The sequence below is a fragment of the Dermochelys coriacea genome, chromosome 6 (assembly GCF_009764565.3).
Source record: "Dermochelys coriacea isolate rDerCor1 chromosome 6, rDerCor1.pri.v4, whole genome shotgun sequence".
NCBI lineage: Eukaryota > Metazoa > Chordata > Testudines > Dermochelyidae > Dermochelys > Dermochelys coriacea.
Genome location: NC_050073.1, coordinates 122958220 through 122983001, shown reverse-complemented (window position 1 = coordinate 122983001; position 24782 = coordinate 122958220). Strand labels below are relative to the sequence as shown.

The window sequence follows — 24782 nt, the reverse complement described above, 5'->3', positions numbered from 1 at the left end:
AGAGCTCAGGCACTGGATGTGTGCGGATGAAGCACTTGACTGAACATGGGAATTTTAAACCTACAATATTATGCAAAGTCAAAACATTTATGATTGTCATCAGCAGTGTGATTAGCTGGGCCTGGACCAGGTCCAACATGTTTATGAAGTAGGATTAATGAAATTACTACGTATGTCAATAGACACCGAGCGTTCAGCTGTGAGCACAACTGTTTTGTAATTTGGGCTCACTGCTCACACCCACAAAGGTGGACTCATCTGTGCAGGGTATGGGAGACTGCACCAGTTTGCAACTGCAGGGCCTCCTGTAATTCATCTGCTTGAGCAGGAGGGAGTGCTGGAGCTTGCATCCCCATGGAAGAGGCTGGGGGCTCCACACTTCAAACCTGCAGATCCCACCAGATTATAAGGGCCTGATCCAAACCCCTCTATGTCAATAGAAGATTCTCATTGACTCCAGGGGGATTGGAAAAGCCCAGAAGAGTCCAGCAACTCTGTTGCATGCATTACTTTGGAACGAGAGCACTGAAAGCAGATTTCAAAAGAACCTCAAGCATTTGACTCCTGCATAAATAAGGAGAAGTCTCCAGAGGGCAGCCTCTGGGTGATTAAGAACATACAGTATTCATCAGTTTACAGATGAAAACTAGGATTGCATTAATTTTGCATGGAAGTAGATAGGTTACAAAGCTCTCCTGCAAGTCCCACAATGCTAGGATACAAACCAAGCCTTGCTGAATTATGGAACACGCTGGGAAGAGGCTAATAGGATGCAACTGATTGGGTAAGTCATGTTGGGGAGTTTGGCAGTGCTGGGCTGGTTGGGAGAGTTCAGAGCAGCTGCATATGATTTGGTGGTGATCTCTTTGACAACGCAAAGGGATTTTTTTTCTTTACATGCTAAAGGGGGGCACCAACTAGAACCCTCTGTTGCTAATTACTGCCTGTCATGAAGCATTTTTGTCAGCCCCTGCAGCTCACTGCAACCTTAAAATAGGCAATTTATTCCAAAGCTTTTCTTCCCGGTAAGATGACATTAGCTGTAATTTACCATTTTAATACAGCCCCTAAAAGACAATAACATCTGCACTTATCTCTGCACAAGTGTCTTCTTTCCTTTTCAGTATTCGACACTAGGTTACTGGATTTTGCAACCTTCACTACCAAACCTGGCCCCCTCAGAGGTCCAAAGGTGAGCTAGGCCAGAGCTACCATGCAGAGGACTCCAGTTTATGCATGTCATGTCCATGCATGAGACTCCAAATCCTGCATGTCATCTGTGATCACTCTCAGGGCTTGTCTCCATGGTGCATTGGTCTGCACCAGACGTGTAAATTTTAGTCTGCACTAGTGTGTTATGAGCTAACTGGCCCATGTAGATCCTGCTGGTGTGCACTAAAAGTTCCCTAGTATGGGTTAACATAATACTGTTTGAAACAGAACTACATTAATGCACATTAAGAAACTTTTAGTGCATGTCAGCAGTGTCCACATAGGTCAGTTAGTGTGTGATATGCTTATGACTAAAGCACCATGTAGACAAGCTCTCGATCTCCTGAGATGATTATTGCAACGGTCAGGAAGAAATCACCCGATACAGCATTAGCCAGCAGCATTATGCTTTTTCCACCAGTGGAGGCCCATCACCAAAGACAGCCCTCAGCTTGATGGACCAATGATTTGATCTGGCATGGAAAAATCTTATGTCCCTATTAGATCTGGCTAAAAATGGCAGTGGGGTGGGGCAGGGATGTTGATTTTTGGCTGAAATTCAATACTGAAAAATTGTGGTCAAAACTAGGAAAAAGTCAATGTGAAATTTCTGCTGTGGTGCCTTATGCTCCTGTTCTCCTTTATAGACTGGGTTCTCTGGTCGGAGTACATCTCCCACAATGCACGATGGTCTACTCTCTTGGAGGCAGACCCTGTGCATCAGGGGAGTCCTTGGCCATCGTGCAGCATGGAAGATGTAAGCTGGTGTAGGAGCCCGGCCCACAGAGGAGAATCATAGAATCACAGAACATTAAGGCTGGAAGAGACCTCAGGAGGCCATCTAGTCCAACCCCCTGCTCAAAGCAGGACCAACCCCCAACTAAATCTTCCCAGCCAGGGCTTTGTCAAGCCGGGCCTTAAAACCGCTAAGGATGGAGATTCCACCACCTCCCTAGGTAACACATTCCAGTGCTTCACCACCCTCCTAGTGAAAAAGTTTTTCCTAATATCCAACCTAAACCTCTCCCACTGCAACTTGAGACCATTACTCCTTGTTCTGTCATCTGCTACCATGAGAACAGTCTAGATCCATCCTCTTTGGAAAACCCCCTTTCAGGTAGTTGAAGGCCTGCTATCAAATCCCCCCTCACTCTTCTCTTCTGCAGACTAAATAAGCCCAATCCCTCAGCCTCTCCTAGTAAGTCATGTGCTCCAGCCCCCTAATCATTCTGTACCCTCTGCTGGACTCTCTCCAATTTGTCCACCTCCTTTCTGTAGTGGGGGACCAAAACTGGATGCATGACTTCAGATGTGGCCACACCACGGCTGAATAGAGGGGAATAATCACTTCCCTTGATCTGCTGCAATGTCCTACTAATGTAGCCCCAATACGCCGTAGCCTTCTGGCAACAAGGGGACACTGTTGACCTCATATCCATAGCTTCTCAATCCACTGTAAAGCCTTCGGTCCTTCTGCAGAACTGCTGCTTAGCCATTCGGGCTCCAGCCTCTAGCGATGCATGGTGATTCTTCTATCCTAAGGTGCAGGACTCTGCAACTTGTCCGTTGTTGAACCTCATCAGATTTCTTTGGACCAATCCTCCAATTTGTCTAGACCCTGGGACCCTATCCCTACCCTCCACGGCGTATCTACCCTCTCCCGCCCAGTTTAGTGTCATTCTGCAAACTTGCTGGGGGTGCAATCCATCCCATCATTTCAGATCCTGAATGAAGAGGTTGAACAAACCGGCCCCAGGACAAGACCCGGGGCACTCCACTCGATACCGGCTGCCAACTGGACATCGAGCCATTGATCACTACCTGTTGAGCCCAACGATCTAGCCAGCTTTCTATCCACTTTATAGTCCATTCATCCAATCCATACTTTTGTAACTTGCTGGCAAGAATACTGTGGGAGACCGTATCAAAAGAATGGAAATATGCGGTACCAAAACTAAATCTCCCATAGTGCACTGCAGTGGCATTCCAAATCAAAGTATTTTGGTTTTCCGGCATTCATTTTTTTGATGAAAAATTGAGAGTTTCCACAGAAAGTAGAGACTACTTGTGAAAAATTCTCTTTACAAAATCCAATTTTCTGTCAAAAACCAATTTTGACAGAACATTTTTTGAGCCGCCTTAGACTCTGAGTTAATAAGGTGATGTTCTTGGTGCCCTGAGAGAAGAGTGCCTAAAATGCTCCCTGCTCTTAAGAGTCCCTTCTCCTTTCACTGAACATTGTCCCACATACCGAGTTGAGGAAATTCCCATATCCTATCCTTCCAGAGGGAAGAACATAGCATCAATGGCAAAGGTTGGTCCTACAGAAAAGGAGGAGGTGGGTCTGACAGTCAGCCTTACCTATTAGCCAGAACAGAGCTACACCAAAATCTTGTGTCAAATCAACAAGGGGTATGACGCATGAGCAAAGACAATACACTGCCCCCCGTCTGCTGTTGGTAGTAACAGAGGCCTGTGCCCTAGAGCGGAGAAAGCTGCATCAGACATCACTGACTTATATTATTGCCTGATGATGCTCCCAAGAGAGGCCGTTCCATAGTGCACTGTGATGATGATAGTTTCACTTAACCAATGAGATTATTTTCAAAATCCAATAGCCCAACTGGAACTTTTCACGAGAAACCCTATAAATCGAAAGCAATGGACCCATAGGGCATCACAAGGCATTTTAATAGCCAGCCAGACTGAAAGCTAAGGCCGGTTAAATTATTGACATTTGCCTTGTCTCTTTCTCTTGTTAAAGCTGCTGTTCATTTCTGGCTGATATAAAAATCAAATACCTAGTGCCCCCCCATTAAACCATTAGAACAGGGGTCAACAACTTTCAGAAAGCGGTGTGCTGAGTCTTCATTATTCACTCTAATTAAGTTTCGCGTGTCAGTAATACATTTTAACGTTTTTTTAGAAGGTCTCTTTCTATAAGTCTATAATATATAACTAAATATGGTTGTATGTAAAAGTAAACAACGTTTTTAAAATGTTTAAGAAGCTTCATTTAAAATTAAATTAAAATGCAGAGCCCACCCGGACCCATGGCCAGGACCCGGGCAGTGAGTGCCACTGAAAATCACCTAGCGGCTGCCTTTGGCATGCGTGCCATAGGTTGCCTACCCCTGCATCAGAACCAAATAAGCAAGAGTGGGGTAAATTCTCTATTGCCTGGAGTCTTTGAACAGCCTGGGATGTCTCTTTCTACACGATGTGCTCTAGATCCCCCACACGGTGGGCCAGATGTGCAGGGTTGAAATTTCTGGCCTGTATTAGAAGGAAGTCACAACAGATCATCCATAATGGTCCCTTCTGGTCTTAAAATTTACAACTGAAACTAAAGAGATGCTGTTTTCTCAAATGCAGACAGAGAAAAGGGTTATCAGTCAGGGGAGGAGGGGCGCAATGCACCTTTCGTGGTACAGAACTAATGGGAGCAGTGGTTTAAAATGCAGGTGGAAAGAACAACTGGAAAGATTCTGACATTCAGGCCTAATTACAATGCCTATGTGTAATTTGTACAAAGTATTTCCTGTTGGACCATGTTTCAGTGGAGATCAGAGGGGGTTGTAACTGGAATTGCAGTGGCATTAATGGTCATCATGATGCCGTAGGTACCATATGTAGGAAACTTGAATAATCTCATTTGACATGAGATGAGATTGAGATGACCTCTCGAGGTCCCTTCCAATCCTATGATTTCCATCTAAGGATTTGTAAGGTGCAGTTCTGAGCCAGATTCCAGTGCAAAATACACAAATGGAGAACAAACTAAAAGCCCCAGAGAAGTTAGTGCTATAAAACAATTTAGTAAAACCAGCAGAAAGCGAAGTGGTATTAGAAGGCTAGAGCGTAAAACCTCATTACTAAAGGGACAACTTAGTGGTAAAAATAATTTTGATAGAAAGTCCATTTACATCTGACTTCTTTAACAGGTTCCCAAGCTCACACATTTTGCAATGCCATCTCTTTCTTCTGCTGTCCTTGCTGCCTCTCCGGATCAATGAGCCGCTCTCTGTTCTAAGCAGAATGAGTCAGATGGCTTCTGAGTCAGGAGCCCCCAAGTTCAACTGCCTCTTACTATTATCCCAGTCCTTACTCTAGAGTCTCTGCAAGATGGTCTTTTGCACTTGGCGTTAGTGCCTTCTCTCCATGTGCAGGCAGAATGCCAAAATACTGTGTCAAGACACTTGAAACCGTTTACAATCAATCCTCCCTCAAGTAGCAGAAAATGAATGTCCAGCCTTTAACCTTCTTCATAGCTTTTCCCTCTCCCTTGTCCACTCCCCAGTACAGTCACCTCCACAAGGTACTCAGATACCTCCCATGGGCACGAGCAAGATATAAAAGACAGAGATAATGTGGGGACTGGAGAGTTTTTGTAAAAGAAAGCACAGGAAGGTCTCATGTTAGCTGCTCAAAGAGTAACATGCTGAGGCCTGGTCTACACTACAGAGTTAGACGTAAGGCAGCTTACATCAACCTAATTATGTCAGTATCCACACTACAGCCTTGCTCCCGCCAGTGTAAGTGCCCTGCTACACCAACATCATAACTCCACCTCCAGGAGAGGCGTGGGGCTTCTGTCGGTGTAGTTAGGACGATGCAGTGCCCGTGCAGACCCTGCGGGTTATTACACTGGCTGTTGGCTGTCATTCTTGTCACTTTCATGGCTCCCTGCTGGTGCTGTGAAATTGACAAGAAAGTCACTCACAGCTGGGGCTGTCACTCTGGAGTGGGAGGTGGGCTCCAGCTAGAGCCCTGCTGCCCTGCAGGGCTCTGCTGGGCTGCCACCTGGGCTCCCCACTCCTCGCTGGGTGCCCTGCTGCCCCTCCCAGTCCGGCTCCCCGCTCCCCTTCCAAGCCGGGCAGCTGCCTGGGCGCCGAGCTCCCTGTTCCCTGCTGGGAGCCCGGCTGCACCTAAGCTCTGAGCTCCCTGCTGAAAGGCCAGCAGCTGCCTGGACTCCCGGCAGGGAGCCGAAAGCCTGATGGGCAGCCAGGCTCCTGGCGGGGAGCTGTGTTCAGGCTCTCAGCTCCCCACTGGTCAGTGGAAGCGCTGCTGGTGAGGACATGCATCCCCGACAGAAAGGGCAGCGTGGACATGAATCACTACAGTTTCAGAGTAGCAGCCGTGTTAGTCTGTATTCGCAAAAAGAAAAGGAGTACTTGTGGCACCTTAGAGACTAACAAATTTATTTGAGCATAAGCTTTCGTGAGCTACAGCTCACTTCATCGGATGCATCGGAGCTGTAGCTCACAAAAGCTTATGCTCTAATAAATTTGTTAGTCTCTAAGGTGCCACAAGTACTCCTTTTCTTTTTGCGAATACACACTAACACGGCTGCTACTCTGAAACCTGTCATTGAGGGCAAAGTCATCCATCCATCCATCCATCCAAAGGTCAGAATGGTCCACTTAGCCTTATATTGAGAGTGTAAGTGAGATAGGGTTATGCTTTGGGTTGCCCCTACATGAATTTCACCCTTGGAGAACTGTGCAGAGAAGCCTGTATGTCACTAACCCAAACTACTGGGCTTTGGACCATATTGGTCTCTTGCTTTCGGACAGCATCACCTCTGCAGCATCTCAAATTTAGAAATAAAACAAGAGTGAGCATTAGAAAATACAGCGTGGCGGGTTATTACAGCTAAGGGTGAAGGGGGATTCTTGGGTGGTGATTTAAAATGATGCTCACAAGGACAGCATTTTTTGTTTCTAAAAACTAAGTCTTTAACATGGAGCATGAATAAGGAGGGGTTTGCTCTGGAAGTTCTGATCTCACATGCATTTTGCAATATCAGGAAAAAGGAGGGGAGCGGGGGGGAAGAAGAGTGAAAAATTGTCCCATTTTAGGTAATTTTCTTCAAATATTTCCACCCGGGGACAAATGTGAGTTGGCTCTTTGGGAAAACATGGCGATATGCCGCTTTGTCAGTGAAAATTGTGTGTGTCAGATAAACTAGGTCAGCGGGAAGCCCCTGTTAACACACATCCTTGCTAAGATGTGGCTCATGCGATGAAACGTTTGAGAAGCCCTAAGCTAGAGCATCCGGTTTCTTCATTGTGAGGGTTGAACGCGAGATTAACGACAATGCCCTTCAGGCTCCCTCAGCTCTCAGGGTGGGAAACCTGGCTAGGTCCATCCTGGGAAAGGTCTACAAAATGATCAAAGCCATTCGGATGGCCCAACACCGTGCTATGTGCCAAACGTATGAGGATGAGAGAGAGAGAGGAGACGTGAAAACTCTGCACCAGGTTTCAGCCGAATACAAACACACTCAGATAGCCCCAGAAAGCTCAGCGTGAGAGGTTGTGTCTTCTCAATACCTCAGGTCTCTGGGTGATCCACTTCAGCGGAATTGCCCTGGGCCTACGTGGCTGGCTTGCTGATGTACAGTTACACCCGCCAAATTGGATACAATGCTAGCACCAACCCGTCAACTCCCCGGCCCACCTGACAGTCTCTGTTTAGCCCAAGCCCCAGAGTCCCTTGGCAGCCACAAGCCAGCTGAAAAGAGCAGGCACTGTTCATCAGGGAAACCGCAGACGTGATGAACTGAAGGGTAACGCTGCCTTCCCTTCTCCTCATGTCCCACTTCAGCTTCACTTCTTGCAACCTCCTCTCCTGGGCTATCTGTCTGGGGATTTCCTGTGGCACCCCTGGAGTACCTGACTGTCATGTTGACCTGATCCCCCAACATAAAGGTTCATGCCATGCAGAGCAACACAATCACTGTCCTCTTCCTGTTGCATTCCTGTACCTGTCTCCTTTGCACCCGGCTAATTTAGGGGCTGATCTTACAAGGTGCTGGGGGCCCTCATCTAGGGTGACCATATTTCCTAAAGTTAAATGGGACACCTGGGGCTTGCCTGAGCTCAAGGAACCTCCGCTCCCTGCCACTCGGGGCTGGGGCTGACTCCCCCCCGACCCAAGCTTCATACCCATGACAACCATGGCTGGGGCTGGCCCCCAAAGCCCTGCTGCCCGCGGCTGGGGATGACCTCCTTAAGCTCTGCACTGCCCACAGCTGGGGCTGAATGCCTGAGTCCCCACTGTCTGTGGCCAGCTTTGTGCCCCGTGCAGCTGTGGCTGGGGCTGACCCCCGCACTGCCAGGCTGGGGCTCGCTCACTCCACCACCCGAGCTCCATGCCCCATGACGCCTGCGGCTGGGGTTGAGCACCTGAGCCCTATGCCTCCCGCGGCTGGGGCCTGCCCCCAAGATCCACTGCCTGGCACCTTGTGTCACCACACCCCCAACGTTCCTCTGTCCCGCCCCTTGGGGGGAAGACCCGACCTTTTGGTAACTGGGAATTTGTTTGTTTGCTCTTTCCCAACTAATCAGGACAAAGCGGGACAAATGCCCATTTTTGTAAAAAAAAAAAAAAAAAAAAAAGTCAGGACGGCCGGGACAGCGCTTACAAACGGGGGACTGTCCTGGCCAGGAACAGGATTTACGGTCACCCTACCTAGCTCATCTCCCACTGAAGTCAACAGAGCTGAGGGCTGTTGTCATAACTGCTGCCGAGCAGGGCCTACTTTAACGGTAAGCTACCTGCTGAACAGTGGGTGAAGGTTCGTGAATTGTCACACACGATCTGCGACAGAACGCTGATTAAGAAAAGATGCGAGGACGACTGAATCACTTCAGTCAGAAAGGCTCTGCTGATTTCACTCAAGGGCTGGGTTAAAATTACGACCGGTAACTAAGAGGCGCAGAGGCCTCAGAAATCAGAAGCTTTGATCTGACCTTCAGCTTGTGCTCATGCTCCTTGTTGACTCGGGACAGCAGCTGGGCTTTCCTCCTGTTGAGTGCGTCAATGAGGGCATCGCACTGTGCCACCAGGCAAGCTTCGAACTCCACGCTGTTCTCCTGTGTTAACAAGCACAGCTCATAGCCCCGGGGATTTCCCTGCGCCTGCTACAGGCCCCTCCAGAGGCTGGAGGGGACCCCCGCACATGTTAACTGCTCCGACTCTCCCACTGGCCCCTTGCCCCTCTAGACATGTCCCTTCAGCCTCTCGTTGGCCAGTCAACTGGGATAGGAGCTGGCTCTCGGGAATGGGTTGGAGTGGAGTCCACATCTGGGTAAGGGTGGGAGGTTTTCCAGCAGCGGACTGGCTGGTCAGGGAGGGCGTGTGGGGTGCGGTGAGGGGAGGGAACTGGGAGTGGGGGGAGCCTGAAGGGGCTGTGCAAAGTTGTCTTGGGGAAGGATAACAGTCAGGAGGCTGGGATGCGTTTCGGAGGTTAGATTAGATGCTGTGAGCAAATATAGAAGGAACTAGAATAGCAGAAACCAGGTGAAGTTTACTGAGGGTGAATATATTTGTCCCAGTGTTTTAAGGGTTAAACAACTTAGTTCTTCCTGCCTTCACCTAGTGAAAGAGTTACTTTGTGCTATATACTAACCCTTAACTGCACGAACTCTGGGTAACAGCTCCGGACCCCTGTGATCGCTCCATATCTAGCAGTGTTTATTCAGATCCCAATCCTGCAAGGCACTACTCAGGGATGTAATTTTACTCCCGTAATCAGGCCCATCGAAGATAATGGGACTAGTGGCATGAATAAGAAATACTTAGAGAGTAAGGGTGACAGGAGCAAGGAGATAATGCAGGATTGTGAAGGCATGAATAGCCACCTGTGAACTTCTCTGAGCCCCCTAAGAGCTGGAGGGCAGGCTACATGGAAGGTAAATTCCTTTAAGTAATTAACCATACACATCTATGCAGTGCTGTAAATGGTTTTCTTGCCTTAGGGCTAATGTGTCTCATCCCCAAAAGATTTCAGTTTTCATCTGTACGTTATCAATGTTATGCTCATTTGAGCCTTTAATAATTCCTTAATTCTGAAGAGTTCCCTGAGCTGTCGGAATTTATATTTGTTTGGGGTGTTAGTTGGGACGGGGAAATCCTGATGTTTTGAGGCTATTTCATTCATTTGGTCATTTCATGTGGTTGCGAGCCTTGATTCCGGGGGTTATCAAACCAAACAGTCACTGCACACAACACTGAGCGGTACCTCTGTACCCGGCGAAGGCACAATCTCGTCCCTACATCCAGCAGAGCTCTCTCAAAAGGCTGCGTAAAATGGGGCCAAGTTGTTAGCAATTGGCCCAGCCTATAACATGAAATCTTGTCAATAACACATTGGTTTTATTCAATCATAAGTATCAGTGCAGTGCTATGGTGACAGTTTTGGGTCATCAGGTCAGAGGTTCCAGTTTACCTTTTGCAGGGTCTGATTCTGCAGCCCTTACTCAGGTGAGACAACTCACTAAATTCAACGGGCTAGGTTATCGTTATCGTTATTTATTTCGTATATTGCAATAGCACCCAGGAGCCCCAGTCCTGGACCAGGACTACATTGCACTAGGTGCTGTACAAACACAGAACAAAAAGATGGCCCCTGCCCCAGAGAGTAGCCCTGTAATCTTCACTGGAGTGCTCATGTGCTTAGAGTTGAGGACATGTTGTTTAAGTGCTTCACTTAGCTGGGGCCTCCCTGAATCGAACATGCTTACTCGTGTGAGCAAGTGAAGCCAGTGGGACAAAGCGTGTGAGGAAGTGCTCACCAGGAAGGGCAAGGGCTGCACTATCTCACCCAGTGGGTCTACTTGCATGAGGAAGGACTACAGGCCGGCTAGACTTTGCCACTCACACTGAATATTACCTTACTCTGAGTAGTCCCACTGGGTTTGATGTGGCGGCTCATAGACTGAGGTACGCCTCTCAGTGTGATTACGTATGGCTGAATCAGGCCCTGAATGAGTAAGTGCTGGAGGATCAGGATCATAATGGGGAGGACACGGCTAATTCAGTAATTGCCTACATGAAATAAGTTCCTGGACATCTAGGCTTTGGAACTATCAAGTGCTTCCATCCACACTGCTCCCCTGGAGATAGGTTCACATCAGCCATGTACAAACGGGGGCAGGAAATCCTGCTGGAAATGGCATCTGAACTAAACCCACCACGCTGGGAGGAAGAAGCTAGGCATAGGGGAAGGCTGCACTTTGGCTGGGAGGGGGCGGGGGAAGTGGGTATTTGAATTTGGCAGCAGCAGAGACCGATTGAGGGATCAGCCGCTGCTGCCTTGGGAAAGACAGAAAGTGGGTCACCATTCCGGAGGCCTGAGTGGACAGCAACACCCGCTGTCCAGCCACAGAGAGCAGCACTTTACACTGTCAGATTTTAAGCCACTTCTGTCTGAAGGTTTGTTAAACATTAACCTTGAAAGCATGTTTTACTGCGGTGCCATGCTCATTCCACTCATGTGGAAGGCTTTGGTTAGGAATCCACATTCATGCCATCCGCAGATCTCCAGGGACAGGGCAGCTGGCATTTAGCCTCCACTGAAAAACCATATGCACCTCTGTCTCCAGCTGGGGATCAGAAAGGGCCAGACTGTAGCCTGCGTCCTGCTCCTGATATCCCTCTCCCACTGAATCACCTTCTGCTGTATGGAAGATCCTGTTGATTTCAGTGCAGTAAGGTACTGCTCAGTGTGAGGGGTCAGAATCTGGCCCCAATGGCCTGATTTTACACACATAACAGCATGACTCCAGAATTCCCAAAGAATAGCTAAAGAATTGAAGCAAAAGAAACTTCAAACAAATTCCCTTAAAAATCGGACCAACATATTTAAGCTCCCACATGTTGTGGACGGGGCTAGGAAGACAAGCCTTTACATTGCTTCTCCTACAATGGCTCACTGACAGCCCTGCTGATTGCAGTTAGAAGCAGAACTGGTATCTGCTGCTAGAGATCCACATTCCCTTTGTCAAAGCCAGGGACAGGCTGAGAGACAGTGTTGCTCTGTGGGCAAGGCAAGTGGAAGACTGGCTGTGATAATTGCCTAGTAGCAGCTACTCCTTGCAGATACACAAGGAGGCATTAGTGACAATCCCAGAGAGAAGGGGAGTGAAGTGGAGCTAGCTCAGCAGTGCAGGAGTCTGGGGGAGAGATGCAAAGGGGTTCCCTTGGTGTGGGGCCAGCAGTGTGTGCGGTAGGGAGGTCACCAGGCAAAGACAAGACACGGAGGTGATGCATGAAGTCACAAATGGCGTATTAACCTGTTGGGGGTTTGTTTCTCTAGCGGGTTGGTATGGTACCTGGATTTGCTGAACCATGTTTCGTAGCTGCACCAGGAACTCTTTGGCTTCCTTGGCTCTGTCTGACACTCCATTCAGTGCCTGGAGAGCTGGCTCTACATGCAGAAGAAATACAAAGCAGGTTAGCAATAAACAGGGCATACAGGAGCAGGCAGTTAAGGGAAGGCATTATTCACACCAAAGAACATGTATTCTGGCCTCAGACCTTAAGTAGAGGAGGCATTGTCTAGCGATTGCTCTGGAGTTCAGGGTCCAAACCCAGACCCCCTTCGGCTGTGTGACCTTGGGCAAATCACTGGAGTTAACCCTGCACTTCAGTTTCCCCAAATGTAAACAGTGAGAGGAAGGATGGTCCAGTGGGTTAGGATACTACCATGGGACTTGGGAGCTTGGATTCAACTCCCCTCAAAACTTTCCTGTGTGACCTTGGCCCAGTCACTTAGGGCTTGTCTACACAAATATTAGTTTGCAGCAAACTAGGATGTGAATCTAGCCTGCACTAGCTTGTTGTGCCTAAGTGTCCATGTGGACCCTGCTGATGTGCATTAACAGCTTGACTGTGTGCTTTAATCTACTCTTGTTTCACTGCAGGGCAGCTCAAAGATGAATGGGTGGGTGTGACGAGCCTTTAGTTGAATAATAAATAGACACAAGGCTGAAAGTTTCAAACTCAGGAGCCTAAAGCCAGATAACTGAATCCACATGCAGGCACCTATGTAAGTGGCCTGAGTTTTATGAGATGAGCACTATCAGTCCCATTGTGCTCGGCACCTTTATCTAAATACTTACGGTAGTTTATCAGCCTGGTACACAAAATGGAACAATTAGTGGCACTCCTGCTCAAAAGGTGACTTTTTGGATGTCAAAGTGACATCTCTTTTAAAACTACCTTACAGTGGTTTCTATGTCCCCATGGCACGATAATGACACCTAACTGCATTGTATTTTGATTTTCCTAGATTATTTATAGATGCCCCCTTTGCCGCAGCACCTGAGCCCCTCATTTAGAGCTATTACAAAAACTTTCAACTAAACAGGTTTCCATAAGAAATGCTATTTTCCCAAAACTGAAATGTTTTTGCAGAAATGTGGCGATTTTTGATGAAATTTTTGAGGAAAACATTTAGAAATTATTTGAAATTGAAATGGACTTTCTTATTTCATGTTGACTACTAATATAGTATAGTAGAGTAACCATCACTTCACTTCTCGAACTCCCTCCTTTTCCCATTTACACAGGGTCGGAGGTGCCAACGATTCTTCGTCACTCCTTACGATCATGGCATGAGTCTGTAGGTCTTGAAGTTCCAGTCCTTTTCTCTTCAAATTTGTCTAGCCAGAGTCTTTCCCATCGTATCCTCAGTCTTCCACGTCCTTTCTTGCTGTCCTCTTCTTCCATACTTTCGTTCTGCTCCCATTTTATCACACGTCCCGCCCACCCTTCATATGTGCACTCTCCAGCCTATCTACCATTAAGAGTCCCACGTTCATCTTCCCCCTAATTTCTTCTACACGCACTGTGACCATCTTCCACTTGCCTGCCATTAATTAATTAAATTTATTAATGTTTCACATTATCTAAACAAAAACCTTTCAATAAGGTTGTTTCAATGTTTCTGAATAAGTTATTTTTGAAAGTTTGGTCCTGTGAGAAATTTTGAAATTGGAACTTTTCATCCTCATTCAGAGGGAAAACATATTTCAAAAGGTTAGAAATTCTCACGAGCTGGAAATTCCATTCTGCAACCAGCTCCACTCAGAATCTTTATATATTTATCCTCATAACTCCCCTGACAGGCAGGGTAGTGCTATTACATCCATTTGACAGAGGGACACTGAAGCACAGAGAGGCTAAGTGACTTGCCTACGGTCATACAGAAAATCTGTGGCGCAGCAAGGAATTGAACACAGCTCTCTTGGGTCTCACGTTAGCACCCTGTCCCTTTCAACACTAACAGTGCAGCAACCTCCCACCTGGTGTACTCCAGCAGGACCTGACAGAGCTGAGTAGCAAAACACGATACTGCTGCTACTACTAAATATCTGGCAGTTTTCATTTTCATAGGGCTTTCCAAACATTAACTAAGGGATCCTCCCATCTCCCCCCTGATTTTGATAAGTGTTATCTCCAGATCTGGGCAACTAATCAACAGCAAACAACCTACTCAAAGGATTTAGCCTCTTTTGTCAGTTGCAAATTGTCAACACACACACACACACACACACACACACACACACACACACACACACACACACACACACACACACTGCAATTTTTGTTTGAAACACACACTGGTTGAACAATTCCTGCGAACAGTGCTTGAGAGCAGGTTCTCTTGCAAGTTGCACGTTATTTAAATTAGAAGGATTCTGACTAGACGCAGAGATGACATGCTATGTTTCCGTTCATGGATTGGATGGCCACAACTCTTTGAATCAGGTCTCCAGTGCGAATGCCCATGAATACAAATGCAACATTCGCTTTCTGGAATACTCCATCACGTTGCCTACAACTCTGCTGTTTCTATGAACATCCCTGCAGGCGAAGGTATTTGCTAGAATATTTGTGGAAAGTGATTGCCAGAGGGACACAAACAGAGCCAATGAAAATTCATTTTGACATCTCAACCATTGTCTTATCAACCCATTTCTGATCATTTGCATCCGACCCCCAGGATAATGAGGCAGAGCAGCCTAGAGAGGGATCAGTGTCCGAGTTGGAATTAGAAGGCAGTCCTGGGTTTGGACAGCTACACCAGGACTCATGCTTAATGCACACAACCCCATCCATGGCACCATTCTGCTAAGTGCACTTTGTGTGCCCCTCTGGAGACACCACATTGACTCTGGTAGCTGTGGGATGCTCCTCACCCCTTAAAATCAGGCCGTACGTGTCTCAAGACAGGCACTCAAAATCAGCAACCCCTTTCAGGCCTGGGATAGGTAGTTGAGCCCCAGATTTCAGCACTCCTTCCCCCCCGCCCATAGTTCCGGGGGTCCCGTTTTAGGGCTTTTGCTGTGGGCTTGTCTCCAAAAGTTTTGCAAAACATAATTGGCAGAAAAACGATTTCAGGGGTAAAACATATTTCTCCTTCACATTATGGAAGTACCTAGAAGCCCCAGCATGCAAGGTGCTGTACTAGGGTGGCCAACTTTCTCATTTGTGAAAATTGGACACTGAGTGCCAGAACCTCCCCTGTCTCCTGCTCCACGTCTTTCCCTTCGGGCCCTGCCCCCACCGCTCCTCTCCCCCCCCCCACCCCGTCGCTCGCTGCTTTCTCCACTCACCCTCCCCCTGACAGCTGAGGGTGGTGGAGGGGTGACTGGAGCAGGATGCTGGAGAGAGGCTGGGCTCTGGGAGTGGGGGGTAAGGGGGACAGGGCGGGGGAGGGAGAGCCGCGCTCTGGGGGTGAGGGTGGGTGACACGGGCAAGGCAGGGGAGCTGCGCTCCGGGGGTGGATGGGGGAGTGGGACAGGATGGGGGAGAGGCAGCCGTGCTCGGGGCAGGATGGGGGAGCCGCCGGCACCTCTCTCCGCCAGAGCCTTCCTGAGTGCTCCTCCAGGCGCCAGCAGCAGCCGCTGCTCTTCCCGCCCTGCCAGTTACTGCAGGTAACGAGACGTCTCGTGGCCAGTCAGCAGTGCTGACCGGACGTTGCCAGATTCCCTTTTTGACCGGATTTGCCGGCAACCCTGTGCTGTCCATGCATACATGTACAATCCCAATCTCCAGCTCCAAGAGTTTACAGTCTGAACAGACAAGGGGGAGACATGGTGGAGGGACTTGCCCAGGGTCTCCTTGCAAGCCAGTGGCACAGCTGGGAACAGAGCCTAGGTCTCTAGAATCCCAGTTCCAAGCTGCAGCTATTGTCCCACCTTATTAACATGAAAGTCTAATACTTCCCCCCCCCCCCCGACACACACACTCTAGAAGTCCCAACCTTCTGACAAGTGGAGCTGTTTTAAAGGGGTCGGCGGTGACAATGACTGCACAGCAGGTGTGCAATGTGACTGCTCCTTCCTCCCTTTTAGCCCTCATTATTGTCCGCGTGGCTGGAGGTCTGCGGCCTGATTGCCGAGAGCCAGCCTTGCCAATAAAATGGAGCTCCGGCTGCAAAACTGCTCACTCCCGTGATTACATCCTTGCAGTCAATCGCTCCTGTGTTATGCAAATAGGGAGCTGACACGATGATGCACAGCAATGCTAAAGCCTGTGCAACATCTGCATAGACAGTGTTGCTCAATGGTGGCAAATGATGAATTATACCAGGGAATTATAGGCAACTGGACAGCAGCAGAGCAGAGGGAACCATAGGTACCGGAAATCCATCGGCTGTAGCTTTTTCCCTTTCTCAGGCCCCAAGAGCTGTCTTTGTTTATCTAATTCAGTGATTCCAAAGAGATCTGCGGAGCTGGGGCTGCAGGTGGGAGGCAGGGCATGGGGCCGTCTTTTATTTGTGGGGATTGAGCTGGAAGGCAGTAAAAACCCTGGGAACCACGTTTTGTCACCAAAAAAAAAAAAAAAAATCAGCTGTACAAATTGGTCCCAGTAGTTCTGTTTGCATTTGCTCCTAGCTAGCAGCTTCTCCCCTGCGCAGAACGGTAGCCCAGTGATTATTGCTTGTTGCTTTAGTTTTGCAACACACTTAATTCTTGCCTTTGAACAGTAATGGAGATGGTCTGCATCCGGGCTCCACGTCACACCCCCCCCCCGAGTAAAACCATGAGCAGACTGCTGGAGCCAGGGAGATGGAATGCCTTTCTCTCCACCACAGTGCAGTAGCCTGTGCTCTCCACATGTCATGTATAAGAGGGCAGAGGTACAATTCAAACAGCTGTCTCTTTAATTTCTGGAAAGGAATGAATGTCGTTTCTTTGCTGTTCACTTTGCAATTCACTTCAAGTAATTTGCTGGCAGTTTTTAGGTTTGTGGGGTTTTTTTTGTGTCAGTCCCTCAAGATGCAGTCGAGATGCAAAGCCAACTGCTGCAGCTATCGAGTCAGTGACATGCACCGAGCTCAATTTGTCCTCTGCATGCTGCGTGTTCCGTGTGCCGCCAGTTTCAACTTTCTGTGCTTTTGCACAATGCTCTTGTAGGCTTCTCTCCATTGGTCCTGATTTCAAGGCGCTATTTTTCCACCTTGGCGTCTTACTCCGAATCTCTGCTCACCACAGGCATGCAAGGGAACAAGATGAAGAGCTATTGACTGACAGCACAGGAAGGAACAGGAGGTCATAGCATGCAGTGCCTGGCAACATTGTGCTAGGCTAAAATTAAAAAAAAAAAAATTGTATCAAAGAGATTAGACTGTAAACGAGTGGCAACAGTTTAATGGTCCAGAAAATCACCTTAGTGCTGCTTTCACAGGAAACTTTAATACAACCTCCATGATTTCTGCATTTCCCATGTAATTTATTGTGGCAGAGTCATTAGGACATGGAGCTAATTGGTAAAGGCGTCTCTAATAAAAACAGCCTCGCTCAGTCAGCACCCCTCCCACAACTGCATCACCATGGGATAAAGGGATGCTGCTGAGACCCATTTCCCAGAGAGCAGCAGGGCCTGATTTGGCTCTCCCTTACCCTGGTGTAAATCAGGAGAGCGCAGTGGAGAAACACTGGTGTAAAAGAGGCGTGGGATCAGAACCAGGCCCTACAGAGTTGACCTCTGGCTAGATCAGCGTAACTGGGTACAGTGGTGGGCCAAATGCTTTGCTGGTGTAAACTGGTGCGGCTCCATTGAAGGCACTGATGCTGCACGTATTTACATCTGGAGAGAATCTGACCCATTCGTTTTTAGTATCTGGGTCTGAGATCCATCATCCAATTACTGTGGATAAAGCAGCCTAGGAAATAAACCGACGGTTCCATTTGCTTCGCTGTTCACCTGTAACGGTCCAGATCCTTTACCACTGCAGTGACTTTCACCCAGCCACAAAGCCTTGTCTTCAGCACCGTGGTATTACCTCCACATTTAGTCCTTACATCAGCATAGAAATGAAACATGCAGCAGCTTCCGGGTGGCAATACAAGACTTGGCTTTCGCCTCCCATCAGCACGTGAACGTTATCTCAGTGCTAGGTGGCCCCCTTCCCTGCAGGATTCTGCTCTGCCAGCCCCCATTACTCCCTTAGCTTTCAGAGGTGGGCGAGAGTCATTTCCTTAATTAAAGCCAAGCCACTTTAATGAAGCAATCTGCACTGTGGAGGCCAGGGGGCTCTGCATCACCTGGCAATAGCCTGTCTTCGGTCACTTATTCTTCCCACTGTAGCCCAATGCCAATGCTTGTGTTTGTCTTTACATAGCTAGCCCTACCTGACTGTCAGGAGAGATGCTAAAGAACCTGCTGATCCACTACTGGGAACCTTCCCCCTACCCAGACTGCGGTGGTGGGCAAGGACCCAGCTAGTGGAGGGCGCTATGTCACCCAGTTCAATACCCTGTCAGTAGAGGGCTCCATAATCCCCAGAGGGTCCAGAGGGTGTATGCAGGGTGGGAGAGGTTGCAGAGGCAGTAGCCCGACAGCTTGCTGTAGAGAGAAGCGTGGATCGCAGGCAGCCTTAGAGGTGGGACTGGACGTAGGACTTGGCAGCACACGATGCAAAGCAGCAGCCCACAAACAGAAGACGTGGGGACAACCCTACACATGACGGCAAAAACGTGGCAGGCCCGGACCCTGCACTGAGACACTATTACCTTTATAGCTCCCTACTGCACCCCCAGGGGCTGCTGGGCTGGGGTTTTGATGAAGTCTTGGAGCCTACGAAATTGTGAGAGCCTGGGCAAAGCCTCCTCTGTGATCCCTGTCAATGTCTGAGTGCCAGGGCTTGCAGAGCCCAGTGCCCAGACAACTTGCAGCACTGGCCTCCAAAACTGCTGCACACGGGCACTCTGCCAAACTCTACAGGGCCCTGGTGAATACCAGCGCTCTGCGGAGGGGTGGCTTACAATACACTTCCAGCTGTGGCCACACAATGTGAGTGTGCGCCTCCAGCCCAGCAGGCTTGAAGAATCTGCTGAGTGAGGATGACAGAGTACAACGATGATACTGAAAATCCCTTTCCAGCAGGGCTGGAGACACATTCAGCACGAAGACCTCCAGCAGATATCTGTACAACCCACAACAATTAGCTACCAACTATCTGCTTGCTGTCCCGGTATACCCAGCTGTGAATGTCTTCGTGGGTGCAGCGCAAAGGGCAATGTCTGACTAGTCCACCTGCTATTGCAAAGAAACGTATTGAGACCGTCTAAAAGCTCCAAGTCATCATGTTTGGTCCATTAAGCAACGTTAATTCGTGCTAAATGACAATGCAGCACCTGTGGAAATGCATGCGGGGGACTTGCATGAACGCAAAACATACTCATTAAGGTTAGTGCAACAACACGGAATACAATCTGAATTCACAATGACAGGGCACAGAGAAACAACGGCTGGCTTTTTAATATGCAGCAGTAGCTGTTAATTGGTCTGTAAACCCCTGCCTGCCAATACATTTCCCAAGAACCTCTGCCCTTGGAAGAGACCCTAACTCTACTACAGGCTTTTGCTTCTGAGGATTTAAATAGTCAGGCGCATGAAACAGACACACAGATTTTACATGAGAAAATAACTCAACAAGCCACACTTGTGTGGGCGTATTTAGTGCAGGCGAAAGACACCAGCAGCGCTGCAGCATCCACAGAACGGGGACAGCATAGGTATGAACTGGGGGAGGGTGTTGTGATGGGGTTTGTACCCTAGACCGGCAGAGAATGAGTTTTCTAGTGCCAGACAGCAATTAGCGCTCCTGCTTGCACCTGAAGGGTGGGCCAGGCCCAGTTTAGGAGTAGGCCCAGTTGTGAGGAGCAGGGCAACTAACAAAGGTAGGACTTCAGGGCAGTAGAAGAGAGGGTCAGCCTTGAGGTCCTCGCCTGAGAAGGGAGCTCTGGAAAGCTATAAGGGAGGAGCAAGCTCTTGTAGTGAGCCTGGCCAAAACCAAGGTGGGACGTTTCTCTGAAAGCTCTGGTCTAGGAGTTATCTAGGGGAAGGTCTATGACCTGCGCTATACAGGTCAGGCCAGATGATCACAATAGTCCTGTGTGGCCTATGACAAGGGCCAGACCCCAGTGAGGTAGCCCCGGAGTTGGGGTTCTGGAGGAAGGAGGCAGGACACACAAAGATCCTTAGAAAGAAAAGGAGTACTTGTGGCACCTTAGAGACTAACAAATTTATTAGAGCATAAGCTTTCGTGAGCTACAGCTCACTTCATCGGATGCATTTGGTGGAAAAAACAGAGGAGAGATTTATATACACACACACAGAGAACATGAAACAATGGGTTTATCATACACACTGTAAGGAGAGTGATCACTTAAAATAAGCCATCACCCACAGCAGGGGGGGGAAAGGAGGAAAACCTTCCATGGTGACAAGCAGGTAGGCTAATTCCAGCAGTTAACAAGAATATCAGAGGAACAGTGGGGGGTGGGGTGGGGGGGAGAAATACCATGGGGAAATAGTTTTACTTTGTGTAATGACTCATCCATTCCCAGTCTCTATTCAAGCCTAAGTTAATTGTATCCAGTTTGCAAATTAATTCCAATTCAGCAGTCTCTCGTTGGAGTCTGTTTTTGAAGCTTTTTTGTTGAAGTATAGCCACTCTTAGGTCTGTGATCGAGTGACCAGAGAGATTGAAGTGTTCTCCAACTGGTTTTTGAATGTTATAATTCTTGACGTCTGATTTGTGTCCATTCATTCTTTTACGTAGAGACTGTCCAGTTTGGCCAATGTACATGGCAGAGGGGCATTGCTGGCACATGATGGCATATATCACATTGGTAGATGCGCAGGTGAACGAGCCTCTGATAGTGTGGCTGATGTGATTAGGCCCTATGATGGTATCCCCTGAATAGATATGTGGACAGAGTTGGCAACGGGCTTTGTTGCAAGGATAGGTTCCTGGGTTAGTGGTTCTGTTGTGTGGTGTGTGGTTGCTGGTGAGTATTTGCTTCAGATTGGGGGGCTGTCTGTAAGCAAGGACTGGTCTATCTCCCAAGATCTGAGAGAGTGATGGCTCGTCCTTCAGGATAGGTTGTAGATCCTTGATGATGCGTTGGAGAGGTTTTAGTTGGGGGCTGAAGGTGATGGCTAGTGGCGTTCTGTTGTTTTCTTTGTTAGGCCTGTCCTGTAGTAGGTGACTTCTGGGTACTCTTCTGGCTCTGTCAATCTGTTTCTTCACTTCAGCAGGTGGGTATTGTAGTTGTAGGAATGCATGATAGAGATCTTGTAGGTGTTTGTCTCTGTCTGAGGGGTTGGAGCAAATGCGGTTATATCGTAGCGCTTGGCTGTAGACAATGGATCGAGTGGTATGATCTGGATGAAAGCTAGAGGCATGTAGGTAGGAATAGCGGTCAGTAGGTTTCTGATATAGGGTGGTGTTTATGTGACCATCGCTTATTAGCACCGTAGTGTCCAGGAAGTGGATCTCTTGTGTGGACTGGTCCAGGCTGAGGTTGATGGTGGGATGGAAATTGTTGAAATCATGGTGGAATTCCTCAAGAGCTTCTTTTCCATGGGTCCAGATGATGAAGATGTCATCAATGTAGCGCAGGCAAGCAGCAGCTGGGTGTCTAGGGAGAAAGCCCTAGAAAGTGGTGCTCAGTACAAGAGCCAAGCAGAACTTGGCTGAGCCTGGGAAGGGGTGAAGGGTCTGCTGAGAAGTGAAGAAAAGGGCCTAGAAACAGGCCAAGATAGGAGGTAGCCAAGAGAGGAGGCAAGAGGCCTTAGCTGCTCACTACAGGGTCCCAGGACTGGAACCCAGGGTACAGAAGGGCCTGGGTTCCCGACCAGCCCCCAAGGACCACGGTGGGAAAGGCCCCTGATACAAAGAGCCATCGACCCTAGAGTCGGGCCGAAGACCGGACGTGAGGCTGTTGAAATGTTTGCTGGAACTCTTGCTTGCCCCGGAAGGTGGGACTCTTAGTGACCTGACCGCAGCGAAGAGTCATGAGAAGAAGCAGACCGCTGTAGGGCAGGAGAGGCTGCCGGCCAAGGGCGCCAGAGGAAGACAGCCAGCAGTGCCACGCCCAGCCACAAGCGGATGCGCCAACTGGTGAGTCACAGGTCTCTGTGTGTGTGTGGGGGGGAGGATCCCAGAGGAAACAGAACAAGTGACAAAGATTTAGAAGGACCAAGTGAGGGTGGGTCGGGAGGCATGAATTGGAGGGAGGCCGGACAACTGAGGTGGGGAGGCATGAACGAGACATGCGCCGAAGACGTGGGAGCACTGCTTAGCTCTCAGGCTGGCAGAAAAGACGTTTTGACAGTCACTAGATTCATGAGGCAGAGTTAAGGTGAAGTTCGGTCTAACATCCTATGTGATGAGCTTGTTTTTCAGCTGATTTCGCTCCACGGCCCAGCTCCTCAGTTGGCGTCTATCGCCGTAGTTCCACTGGCGCCGGCGGGACTGCTCAGGAACTTAAAGTTAAGCCTGTGCTTAAGTGCTTTGCAGTGCGCTCAGCCCCTAGGAGGCTCTGACATGGGACATGAGTGGTGCATGGGTCACTTGTACGGACTGTTTGCACGGGGTGAGCTAGGAGCATTCTCCGCCGTGGGCACTGGTCCTTTCGAAGCAGTGGGATTTCAGTTAGGCTCTGAAACTATGGGCCACTCCTGCCCAGGAACAGGCCGTGAACAGCAGCAGAAGTTGCAAACCAGAGTCAAGGCGAGCAGGTGAATGAGCACAATTAAAATGCAGGAACGCTCTGCTCGTTTTGGTCTTCAAAACGAAAGGCGGCGGCTCCTTTTTGCAAGCCAGCCCCTGCTTGTCCTGACACGCTCCTCTCAACACAGCACCGTTCTGTGCCCTTTGTAATAGCTCTGTATCCCTCCTTTTCAGGGAGGACTTACAAGGGGATTTTTGTCACTCTCGGATTTTCTGCCATCCCAGAGCTGGCATGAATGCACTCCAGTACTGAAACAGCGAAAGCTTGTGTTATAGGGATTGCCTGCCATGCTGTGACTCCGGGAGAGCGATAGGGCAGGGCTGTGGGTTTCCAGGCAGGACAATGTGTGTTTTCTCCTTATTCAGCAAAAATCCAGATTTGCTCTGGTTCTCCTCCCTCTTCTTCAGTTTCACACTGGGGGAGCCCAGTGGACATGGATGGAGTTACTCCAGATTTAGGCTGGAATAAGTGAGAGGAGAATGAGGTCTATTATTTTTAAATCCATTCAGTCTCACTAGACTTTGAATGATAAAACATGACTGAAGGTCTCATTTCTACTAGGAGTTGTGGTAGCCTGATCGGTAATGTTTCCAGCCATGGGAAGGGTTGGGAACTGATATAGCTGGCACTGCAGTGACAGGAGCAAGATGGAGCTATTCAGGGTACTCACTGCGCCAAAAATTCCTTCTTAGGTTCCTGAGCTGGACAACACAAACAGACCTTGCAGTGATCTCAGCTGCTGCTCAAGCTACCCTATCAGCTAGCTATGGGTAAGTGACCAGGAGAGTAGAGAGGACAGTAAGAGGATTCCTTTTTAGGAAGAACTCAGAGAACACAGTATGTGCAAGAACCCATTGTATAATAACATGAGTCCAGGCCATTACAAATTACTGTGCGAATCTGAAAAAAAGAAAAGGAGGACTTGTGGCACCTTAGAGACTAACAAATTAATCTGAGCATAAGCTTTCGTGAGCTACAGCTCACTTCATTGGATAGCCCCTCTGCCTCCATGTGGCAGAGATCCTGGAATACGTCTTGTTCATTTGGACTTTCCTTTGTTGTTGTAACAGAAATTACCTGGGCATCATGCCAAGTATTATAAAAAAAAAAATAACTGCTTCTCTGGCCTATAGCAGCCTTTCTTGAGGCCTTGTTCACGCACCTGAATTGTGCTGTTTAACAAATCAGTTTTTAAACTGAGTTAAATAAACGGGCACAATTGTCCTCTGTGTGGATGCTCTTAAATTGGTTTCCAACTGGTTTATATTGGGTCATCTTAATTCAGATTAAATAATAGTTTCAGTTAAATGGGTGCAACTTTCACATGCCCTGGAAGTTACTTGTGTCCCAGTCCTTACTGGGGCGTGTCCGCCACTTCCAGGGCACCAGGCCTCTATGGCAATGGCAGCAGCACCCTGTCAGAGAACGTGGAATGAGCAAAAATTTGGGAAAGGCACTTGGCATGGTGCTTAGTAGAGGAAGGCAAGCTGGTAAGAATCATCTGGACCCACAGACAAAAAGACAGCCCCTAGTCTCATAGCACAAGAACAACAGGACATGCCTTAGAAATGAAAGGTGGCAAATTCAAAATAGATAAAAGGAAATGCGTTTTCACTGAACGCATCCTGAGACTGAGGAACTCACTGCCACAGAGTAATTGTTGAGGTCAAGAATGTAGCAAGATTCAAAAAGGGATCAGGCATTTATGTGACTATCCAGAGTTACAACACTTAATGTTAACATACA

The 24782-nt window shown here is 48.5% G+C and overlaps 1 protein-coding gene across 1 annotated transcript in view; it reads right to left on the bottom strand.

Moving 5' to 3' along the window:
* The window catches only part of TRIM9 (tripartite motif containing 9), a 123121-nt gene that overhangs the window by 43874 nt on the left and 54465 nt on the right, over positions 1-24782 (bottom strand). The window contains exons 2-3 of the mRNA XM_043515908.1: positions 12333-12427; positions 8970-9092 (exon numbers count right to left, since the gene is read on the bottom strand). Of these exons, the coding sequence (XP_043371843.1) occupies positions 8970-9092; positions 12333-12427 (218 nt within the window). The remainder of the gene's footprint in view (positions 1-8969; positions 9093-12332; positions 12428-24782) is intronic.